Source organism: Melospiza georgiana, chromosome 6, assembly GCF_028018845.1.
Source record: "Melospiza georgiana isolate bMelGeo1 chromosome 6, bMelGeo1.pri, whole genome shotgun sequence".
Classification (NCBI taxonomy): Eukaryota; Metazoa; Chordata; class Aves; order Passeriformes; family Passerellidae; genus Melospiza; species Melospiza georgiana.
This window is the reverse complement of record NC_080435.1, coordinates 60,973,057-60,984,256: the sequence shown is the minus strand read 5'-3', so window position 1 is coordinate 60,984,256 and position 11,200 is coordinate 60,973,057. Positions and strand designations below refer to the sequence as shown.

General features: G+C 47.4%; 1 protein-coding gene across 1 annotated transcript; it reads left to right on the top strand.

Annotated features, from left to right (window-relative positions):
- The first annotated feature begins 98 nt into the window (after positions 1–98).
- On the top strand, positions 99–8,187 carry SOCS4 (suppressor of cytokine signaling 4). The gene is made up of 2 exons (XM_058026482.1): positions 99–161; positions 6,349–8,187. The coding sequence occupies exon 2, from the start codon at positions 6,450–6,452 to the stop codon at positions 7,758–7,760; it is 1,311 nt and encodes a 436-aa protein (XP_057882465.1). The 5' UTR covers positions 99–161; positions 6,349–6,449; the 3' UTR covers positions 7,761–8,187.
- The last annotated feature ends 3,013 nt before the right edge of the window (positions 8,188–11,200 follow it).

Below are 11,200 nucleotides of genomic sequence, written 5' to 3'. Positions count from 1 at the left end.
CCGGGCCCGAGCCGTCAGCGCCGGGGCGGGGCCGGGGCGGGCGCGGGGCGGCCCCGGCGGCGGGGATGGCGGCGGCGGCGGCCGGGTGAGGGGCCGCGGCTGGCAGCGCCGAGCCCGCCGGCACCCGGCTGGGGACAGGGACAGAGCGCCGGCCCCGCGGGGTGAGTTGGGGCCGGGCCGGCGGGGATGGAGCTGAGGGCGGCAGGCGGGGGTGAGCCGGGGAAATCGGGGTCTCCTGTCACCGGCGGGGCTCGCGGCTGCGCCCTGTCAGTCCCCGGGGGACTCGGACCGGGTCTCCGGTCACCGGTGGGGGTTGGCCGGGGGCCCGCCCTCTGTCACCGCGGTGCTCGGAGCGGGGTCAGCGCTGTCCTCCGGCGGGACTCGGTCCAGGCTCTGCTGTCACCGGGGTAATTCGACAAGGAGCTGAGCTTTGTCACCGGGGGAGGCTCGGTCCGGGCTCTGAGCCGCTGTCAGTGCCTGGGGGGCTCAGCCCGGGATCTCCGGTCACCGCGAGGGGATCCGGTCCGGGGTCTTCGCTCTGTCACCGGGGGTTCGGTCTGTGTGCTTCCCCTCTGAAAAACCCCGTGCCCGGCGTGTGTACCCGAACGCAAACAGGGCACATACATTCCCAGCTTATCCTTCTGTGTGTGGATTCAATGGCAGCTCCTCCAGAGGCACAGGGGAAAAGCCTCTGCCCTCCGCCCCCCTTGGGCAGCACCCCAGGAACACCGGGGCTGTGCTCACCCAGCCGCAGGACCTGTCCCTTTGGAGATCCTTATGGTCATTATGGAATTACTCTGGAATTCCAGCCATCCTGATGCCTCTGCGAGGTGGAGTTGACAGCAGTGGTAGTCAGGCAGGTAGTGATTGCACTGCAAAAATCATTCAGCTTTTTTTTTTTTTTTTTTTTTTGGCTGAAAAATAGGAAGAACATCCTGGCTGATCTCTCGAAGGATTAAAAAAATGCTAGAATTGAAGATACCTGAAATAAAGAGGGAAAAACAGCGTTATCTGTTTTCCCTTTATGTAGCCTTAATGATCTGGCCCAGTTTATTCCTGTTTCTAAGAAAAAATTGCTTCCAGGAAAAGCCCTTTTATCTTCAGTTTTGTTCTGCAGCGGGGTTATTGGTTGTTGGGCTGAGCAGAGTGATTTATTTATATTGGAAATGTGTTTCTCTCTAACACTCACATTGCTGGTAGTTTAATGAATGAATAAGTGGCAGGATTACAAAGCAGGCACATTCTTTAAAAAAATTATAGAAATATGGCCAGATTTCATTATTAAACCTCGTGGAAGCTGTGTAGAGACATGTTTTCCATGGGTGTATCCTACATATTTCAGTAAATCGTGATTTCTGGCGAGGATAATGTGTTCTAGAGAAATGATTCGGAGCTGAACTGCTTATCAGATGAGTGGGAAGACCAAGCTATTCCTGCTGCAAGCCGCTGCCTGGGATGGAGACAAATGCCTGTCAAATGTGTTTATTTTCCCTAATCACTTTAATTTTCAGTGTCTCCGATAGAAACTGCACTTAAAGTGTTTTGCGGTGCAAAAGCCATTTTACATTCGCTTCTATGTAACAACGAATTTCCTTGTCTGCAGGTGCTGCCTTGCTGGGATCACTCTTTGAGGAAAAATGGGGGGAGGTTTTTCAGGGGTGGTCACTGGTCCAGGGCACTGCAGGCTCTGTGGCTTTGTCCGGAGTGACAGGCACCAAATGCAAAGTTTAGAGTTTAAATCCGGTTGGGAACTGGGGCTGCCTTGATTATTAGGTGTGAGTCGGGAATTGCTGCTCTCCCCTCGGTTTCTGGGTGGAGCACGGAGTGCTGGTCATGGACCATAAAGCTTTCACTGATTTAGTGCTGGGGAGGCCGCTGAGCTTTGCCTGCATCTCTTCTGCCACGCTTAATGAGCAGAGCTTCATTAAGGCAGGAGATAGGAGCAGCCCTCACCTCTGGCACCTGCTGCCAGCTCAGTTCCACCTCCTGGGAGTGAATAAAATATCCCCGTGTTGGGGTTAGCTGGGCATGGCCCCCCTTCCTCCTACAGTTCTGGGGATAAATCAAAGGTATTTTCAAAGAAGAAATATTTAGGTTGCAAATGGTGCCTTTAGAAAGTCTTTTTCTTTTGTGTGTATTTGTGATAATTGCTTTAATTTGCTGTAAAGGCCTCTGGAGTCAAGCTTAGGTATTTTTAGATGGTGTCGTAAATCAAAGCAAAGCCAGAACTGGAGAAAAATAATTTAAGACAAAGGAATTGAGATTTATTGTTATCCTTAGTAGGTTGGGAAGGTCAGGTTTTAAAATGTGGTCTTGTGGCCAAAATCTAATTGGGTGAAATTAATGAAAGCGGTTTGTGACCAGTGAGATTTCGTTTTAACTTTTATGTAAGTTATGAAAGAAAAAGTACTCCAGTTTATTGCAGCTTGCTCTTCTCTCTCAAGATTTTATCAGCTCTACAAAATCAACTTCCATAACAATTCCAGAATTGATTCCTCGTTCTTTGTGAGCCTTCTTTTGTTGTTTAATTAGAGGAGCAATACAGCAACGCTTCGTGTGCTTGGGCAGAAAACTTTCCAAGCACTTCCTGCACCAGGAGGGTTGTGCAGCATGGAAGCACCAGAGAGGTGGTGGGACCTCCATCCTGGGAGCTTTTCAGGACATGGCCAGGCTCCCCTGAGCCCACACTGGCAGCAGTCCCATTCCAAGTGGGAGGCTGGGCTGGAGACCCCCCACCATCTGCTCCTTCTTTACACAGAAAGGGAAGCAGCCTGATGAAAAGAACTGTTGGGCTAGAGGCAAGGATCCAGCAGCTCAGGACAGAAGTATCTGGTTAAAGCAGTTCAGTGTTCAAGTATTTATTGAATAAATGAAAAAAAAAAAAAAAAAAGGCTGTCTACATGTATGGTATTGGGTTATTGATTAGACATATGGTGAGGCTGTCGCTGTCTTATCACAGCTGTGGGTTGCAGCCTACCCCTGCCTAGGAGGGAATATTGTTATCCTTCCAAACAGCAACTGGATATTGGTTTTAGTCTGGGCTTGAAGTCTCAGGGTAGAGGCATCAGCTCCTGAAAGAAAAAACACTTTCTCTGCAGACAAGAGAGAGGAACCTCTGAAGAAGGGAGCACAAAACCAACAGCAAAAGCCACCCAGCTCTCTGCCTGTCCTCAGGGACTGTAGTGTGGCAGTGTTGGGTAACCTTGGACTGCCAGCCGGCTCCTGTGGCCCCAAGTGAACTCTGCTCATCCCCCCCATGTGTTTTATCTTTGCTGTTTCCTTAGGGGAAAGGGTTCCCAGCATAAGGGTTTTGTCAAACCTGCCATCATCGGAGATGCCTGAGGTGCCCCTTTTGCAGGCAGAACACTCATTATTTCTCCCAAAAAGAGCTCAGACCTGATGTGTGTGAGCTGCACGGTGCTGGACTCCTCCATTTAACCTTCCCCTCTAGGGAAAAGTGCACTCTGTGTTCCCTCTCTTTTATCCTTGCCCTCCTGTCCTGCTCTCCCAGCAGCGCTCGGCGTTAATGGAGGTCCGTGGCATTTCCCTGGGATGCTGCAGTGAAAGTAAGAGCTGCCTTAGATGGATGGCCCCAAGTGATAATAGAGCACTGAATGCCTCCCCTGCCCTTTATGCCTTCCTCTTCCTGACACTTTAATTATTTTTGCTCCCCATTTTATTGGTGGGGCTGTGAATCACTGATCCAGAAGGGTGTGAAGGTGTGATCCCTCACTGTAATGCCGAACAGTGGGATTTGGGAGGCAGCTCTCCCATAGCTTATAACACACGGTCAGGTTCAAACCTGGCTTTAGTAGGATGACATCCCTTTTTTCTTCATTTGTTCCCTGCTCTTTTCACAGCTCTGGTGCTCTGTCTGATTAGCAGCTGCTGCTCTGACGTGGCAGGAGCGGCGCCTGGGCTCCAGCAGCCCTTCAAAAACCCCAGGGAAGCAGCTCTGGCTAATGGTGCGTGGCTTTGCAGCATCACGTGCTGCTTCCCCAGCTTCTCTTGCAGGGTTCAGGTACCACTAATGATTCATGACAGCAGAAAGGTACAAAGGGGAAGGTGGCTTTACAGCTCAATTCAACAGCAGCACAGAAATTCCGTAAAAACCAAGCTTTTTCAGTTGGAAGGCTGAAGTTAGGAGATAACAGGCACTTCTGGGCTTTGTATGTTTTGCAGTTTTTAATTAAAAACCCAAAATCTGCATGTTCTTATTCCTTATATGGGCTGGATGAGCAGAATGAGATAATTGAAGGTTTCAAAAGCAATTACAAACTGTCATATCCTAATTTTTAAGTACTTGACTTTGCAACCTCAGTGATATCTCTCTCTCCAATTAAAAATCCCATATATAGACAATTAACGTGTTTTACTACAGGATGAATCTAAAAACTTTTTGTCTTCAGTGACTTCAGGCTATCACCAGGGTAAATGAGATTGCTTTTTTTCTCTCTTTTTTTTGAATTGTGGAGAAAATTCTTTGCTTCACTCTAGGTATTGCTGGATGAAAAATATCAAGGTTCCAAAAGCAATCAATGAATCAATTCTGGTCTAAATAAAGAAGTTTCGAGTTTCATATGCACATGTTTCCTTTCTCCTGTCTTCATTGTGTCTCACCATGCTTTTACTGAAAAGCAATTTGCAAAACCCTGAGAGAAGAAAAATAAATCTCTAGTTTAATCTTAGATTTGTAATTGCTGAAATATGGACCCTTTCCTGTGATTCCTCTTGGTACCAGTGAGGTGATATTCATCTGCGTTGCTCTGATGCCATTTTTCTTCCCAGCATATTCTCAATATTGAACCCATCTTACCTTCCTTCTACATTTCTTCATCTCCTCCCTTTCCCCTGCCTTTTTCCTTTCCCCCACAGCTCTCAGGTCTGCGGGTTTTAAATAAGGAATGCAATGTGAAAAATTCCTGGGTGAAAGTTCCATCTGGGATGCATTTGGCCCACAGATTGCATGTGAGCCTTTTGGCAAGGCTGTCTTGTTCTTTTACTGAAAGCAGAGGCTCCAACTCAGCCTGCCTGTGCAGAGCAGCCCCGGGGGACTGCAGAGAGGTTGTGTCATGCTGGCTAATCCTGATGATGAGAATGGATTGAATGGAGAGAGGAAGTGGATGCCCTTTTCTTTTCCTGCTTAGTATTTGCCATGTCAATTAGTTGTAAAAAAAAAAAAAGTCCAAAACCCCCAAAAAACACAGAAAAACCCACAGCTGAAAAAAAAAAGCCCCGGTGCAACAGAGGAGCTGTGCATGGTTTTGGTGCAGAAGCATCACAGAATCATACAATATCCTGATTATGATAAGTGATGGGAAATATTTCTACATCCTGCCATGCCTCAGGGGGTACAGCATCCATACCATATTGCTATCTATGTATCTTGAAAAAATCCTGCTCCACTTTCAACTGAGTAATCAAAAGAGGATTTTTTTCATCTTTTTTTCAAAGTGCAGCAGTCAAAAGGAAACCTCTTATCTATTTGAGAATTCAATATAACTTTGGAAACAAAAGAAAATGAAATCAGCAACCGTAGGTCTCAAAGCAACACTGATTTTAATAATGTAAACTTCCTTCTCTAATGAGTAATAAGCAGTTCCATCTTTCACGGCCTTTTAAAATTGCTTTTAGTAAGGGGCTGGATTGTTTTAATCCTTTTCAGTATGTAAAGCCCCAGATATTTCAATCCCTTAGGGCCTCAGTATTTCCTAGCTCCCTTCCTTTGAAAAGGCAGAGGAAAACAGCTTTCAGAAAACTGACAGAATCTGTGACTGATAAAATTTAGGTTTGTTTCTTTTTAATTTTTATCCTGAAAGTGACCCAAAAGTGTCAGTTAAGAAAAAGATCTCTGGCATCCCATCCTGTGGATTAGTAGCAAACAGGCATATCATCTAGGTACAGTAGCTCTTTGTACTCTGACCTACTTGTTTCTGTTCTGGTTTGTTCCTCCTTGAAAGGTTATTTGGAAGAGATGCAGGATTTGCTCCCTGAACAGCTAAAGCAGTATCACCTGCCCCAGGAAGGGTTTCCTTCTGAAATGGGCCCTGGCACAATGGGGCTGCCAACGCCTGAAACGTTCTGCTCTGCTGCATAATCAGAATGAAAACTCAACAAATATGTTAAGGTAGTTTTTTTCTGGAGGATGCTTTTCCCAAAGAAGGGTTAAGAGAGCTTTTTTTTTCCTGGGATCTTGTATTTATGGGGTGTGCTACTGAATTCACCTCAATCACATGATTTTTACGTGGTCAGCAATTAATTGTCACTGTTGTCCTGTACCCACCAGCACTGCTGTTGCATTGTGTGCGTGCATAGCAGCTAACTGAGCTGTGTTTTCTTTTTCCTTAGATATTTCCAGAAAGTGCCTCGAGGAAGCTTCCTTATGTAGAAAAACCCCACAAGAAACACAGTGTGTGCTTCCTGGCAGCTCGTGAAGCAAAGCTGTCACAATGGCAGAGAACAAGGACAGCAGCGCGAAAAACGCAGATGTGAGGCCCAAAAGCAGCCGGAGCAGGAGTGCAGACAGAAAGGATGGATATGTCTGGAGTGGGAAAAAGCTCTCCTGGTCCAAGAAAAGTGAGCATTGCCCTGATCCTGAAACAGCAAATGCTGCAGGAAGGTCGGGGACTAATTTGAGGAGCCAAGAGAGGAAATACAGCTGCTCGTCCATCGAGCTGGATCTAGACAGGTCCTGTGGGCACAGGTTTTTGGGGCGCTCTCTCAAGCAGAAGCTGCAGGACGCTGTGGGTCAGTGCTTTCCCATCAAGAACTGCAGCAGCCGGCACGCCTCAGGACTGCCCTCCAAAAGGAAGATCCATATCAGTGAGCTGATGCTGGATAAGTGTCCTTTCCCTCCTCGCTCAGAGCTGGCTTTCCGCTGGCACTTGATCAAAAGGCACACGGCCCCTATAAGTCCAAAGGCAGAAGAATGGATAATTGCTGATTTATCCCAGCACGAGGAAAGGGAGGACCAGCTGCGAGACGAGGACATTGCCAATGGGGGGATGGACTCTCCCTCCCAGTCCTGTGACTTCACTGACAGCAGCTCCTCTCGGGGGGACCCGAGGCCCGAGCTGGTGACAGGTAAGGTGGCAAGGAGCAGCAGAGAGGAGAGTGACATGGACTCCGATGATGAAGTCATAACCCTGTGCACAAGCTCTCGGAAACGAAACAAGCCCAAGTGGGAAACGGATGACGAGCTGCTGCGGATGGAAACGCCCCCGAAATACCACACCCAGATTGATTATGTCCACTGCCTAGTGCCAGACCTCCTCCAGATCAATAACAACCCCTGCTACTGGGGAGTCATGGATAAATACGCCGCCGAGGCGCTGCTGGAAGGGAAGCCAGAGGGAACGTTCCTGTTGCGAGACTCTGCCCAGGAGGACTATTTGTTCTCCGTCAGCTTCCGCCGCTACAGCCGCTCCCTCCACGCCCGGATAGAGCAGTGGAATCACAACTTCAGCTTTGATGCCCACGATCCCTGTGTCTTCCATTCTCCTGACATCACGGGGCTCCTAGAACACTACAAAGATCCGAGCTCCTGTATGTTCTTTGAACCACTTTTATCCACTCCCCTGAACAGGACCTTTCCCTTCTCGCTCCAGCATATATGTAGAACGGTCATTTGCAACAGTACAACTTATGATGGTATCGATGCACTTCCCATTCCTCCCTCGGTGAAGCTGTATCTCAAGGAATATCATTATAAGTCAAAAGTTAGAGTGCTCAGGATTGATGTACCAGAGCAGCAAAGCTAGAAAATATTTTTGTGAAAGAAATTTTCTCCCAACAGACAATAGTATGTTCAATCTCTTTTCCTTCTAGGTTTTTTTTTAATAGCGACTTGATTATTTTTTCTTTTTCTGAATATTATTTACCACCCAAACTAGTCTCTGTTTAAATGTACTTTTGAGTCTGCACAGCTCTCTTTTTTAGAAATTATATTCATTGTGGGCTTTTGGTACTGTCCCTAGGCTAGAGTTTTATGGAATTCCAGGTAGGCTTTCTGGTACTTCTATAGATGGATAGACGTTAGATCTAAAACCCCCTGAAAATCACTTTTGAACTGGATCTGTCTTTTCTATTGTAGTTGACACGTGTTGCTGACATGATTGAAATAATGCACTGTTAACTAAAGATTGACTCATCTGTATTTTCTGCATTTCTTTTAAAATGAGTGCTCTAGCCTCTGTGTCTGTGTGTCTGTCTGTCCCTATCCACTGCAGTAAATTCGTCGGTCTATTTCTAACATTACTATTCCAAGCAAAATGAAGTTTGAAAGAGGATATGATCTTTCTATAAATATATCAGGGGACTAAATACCAGGGAGAGGAAAAACAATTCAAGTTAAGGACAACACTGAGTGCAGGAACAAACATGTATAAACTGGTCCTGGAAAGGTTTTGGTTGGAGAGGAGGAAGACTCATCGTCGTCAGAGCAGCAGGGTTCTGGAAGAGCTTTTCATTTTGTGTAAAGCAGTAAAAAGCAAACTGCTCATAAACTGGGATTTGATCAGTGTCTGGAAGAGATAATCATGTAGTTACTTATGATAGACGGGGCTTGGACTTGGGAACTCTGTTTCTGTGTTACTGTTGCATTATATGAATTACCCAGTTTTTGCTGTAGGAGCTGCCGCTGCTTAAATGATAAAGCACAAGGGTGGGAGGGTGGGAAGGATGGTATTTCCTTTAAAATCTGCATATTTAACCATCTGATTCTGCATGGTTGAGCCTGAGGTGATGGTGAATAACTTTCCTACTTTGTTAGTGGGGGGGGTTATTTTTTTTAATAAGTGTAATTTAAAAAGAAAACAACTCTGCTGACTTTCTTGCAATGTGAAGCATTCGGCCGAATGGCTTCCTGCCAAATTCCATGTACGGGAAAACCCTGCGTGGATAATGCTCCTAAAAGCATTACTTACATTGCACGGACAGGCAGATCTGCTGCTGAGCTGTTGGTGGAATCCCACGGGGCTCAGTGGATGTGGGTTCAGGCAGGAAGCTCCAGGCTGGCCTCGGGGTGCAGCTGCAGGTCTGATCCCTGTTCCTGCTTTATCTGCTCTCCCAAACTGGGCCCGGAACTCCTCTGCCAAAAGAATGTGAGATGGTGTAATTGTAACTCCAACAACCACATTGTTTCCTCTCCTTTGACTACAGGGAGCCTTTGTATCCTCTCAAAATGCTTTTGAAACTGAGCCCCAAGCCTGCTGAATTACAAATGTGTTGAATTTCATGCATGTGAAGGATCCTATCAAAAAATCAGCAATGACCTGTGGGTGAGGTTATCACTGAATGATGGGGTTGGAAGGGAGCTCTGGAGGAGATCTCATCCAAGCCCTGCTCAAGCACAGGATCACATCCAAGTGGGTTTTGGACATCTCCAGAGTAGGAGACTCCACAACCTCTCTGCACAGCCTGTTCCAGGCCTCCATCACCTGCACAGTAAAGAGGTTTTTTCCTCATAATCAGATGGAACTTCCTGTGTTTCAGTTTGTGCCCGTTGCTCCCTGTCCTGTCTCAGGGCACCACTTGAAGGAGTCTGTTCCCATCCTCCTTTCACCTGCCCCTAAGGTATTTGTGTGGATTGATTGGTTCCCCTCTCTCTCAGCTGTCACTTCTCCAGAGTTGATGCCCAGGTCCCTCAGCCTTTCCTCACAGCAGAGATGCTCCAGTCCCCTCAGCACCTTCACAGCCACTGGCCCACTCCAGTAATTCCTTGCATTTCTTGTGCTGAGCAGCCCAGAACTGGACACAGCAGTCCCAGCTGAGCCCTCACCAGGGCTGAGGAGAGGGGCAGGGTCACCTGCTGGCCACACTGTCCCTCCTGCAGCCCAGGGTTCCATTGGCCTTCCTGGCCACAAGGACACAGTGCTGGCTCACCCCAGCTCCTTCTGCACAGCTCTGCTTCCAGCAGCTCAGCCCCAGCCTGCACTGGTGCATGGGGTGATTGTTCCCCAGGGTAGGGGCACCCTGCTTGAGCTTCCCTGGGCTCCTCCCTGCCCATCTCCCCAGCCTGCTCTGGGTCTGGCTGAGTGTCAGCACAGCCTGTTGGTGTGGCAGCCACTCCTCCCAGCTCTGTATCACCAGCAAACCTGCTGGGGGAACACTCTGTCCCTTCATCCAGGGTGGTGAATAAGCTGAACAAGACTGGGCCCATCACTGATCCCTTGGGAATCTGTGTGCAGGCAAGGAGCAGTAGAGCACAGTGCTGTAGAGCCTGGATCCAAGATTGCCGACTCAGACTAAGCAATATTTCTATTTGGATCTTTTCATTTCACCTTGTATGGATTCCTGTAGATTTGTGGATATCAAATCCATGCTGCAAGGTGGCAGCTCAGGAATTACCAAGGGAGCTTTTCCATGCAACTCCACCAGGACCTGCCACCCTGCCCTTACCCCCAACCTGAGCAGATAAAACCCTTTCCACTGAGCTGCTGCCACTGTGGTGATGTAAACAGATTTCCAGGGACATCTGCCTAGAGACCAGCCCGTTTGTTTCCCTGGGTTTTAAATAGGTTTGGAACCAAAGTCTCCAGGGAGAAAACGCTAACACATCAATCCGTGGCATCGCGCACGGGTGAGCGCGCTCCAGGACGAATTCTCAGCTGCTATAAATCACTGTGCCTTTATTGATACACTTCTAGTGGCTCATCCCAGCTGAGATCCTCCCTCCTCCATATCCAAATGGAACTGTGGGACTGATGGCAGAAAAATCACCCTGGTTTTTTTTCTGTAATTTTTATCTTGTGCTGCTTCCATTCATTGCCTTTTGCAAAAGCTGTATTTTATCAAGGGCAGCTTTGTATTGCTAAGTCCATTTTACCCTGTCACTGCCATTTTCCAGGTTCATCATTGCTCTGCTCTTGCCCACTGTGCCCATCATGGTGGGATGGTGGGCTGGGATTTGGGGGGCTGCAGTAGGAAGGAAGAGTTTCTGGTTCAAGATCTGGAGTGACATCAGAGATATTTGCAGTCTGCTTGATTAAAATTCTCTTTCAGAAACTCCTAATTAGGGAAAAAAGCTCATCATTTTAGATAGGGATTAGCATTATTTTTATGGCAGGAGCACAAAAATTAGATTTTGACCAAAAGTTGTGCTTCAGAAGTTAGTGAAGGCCACTGTCATTTTCAAAATCAGCAAAGATTGTGCCCCTTCAAAATGAAAGGCCAAATAAACCTTTTCTGGGGTATCATTCCC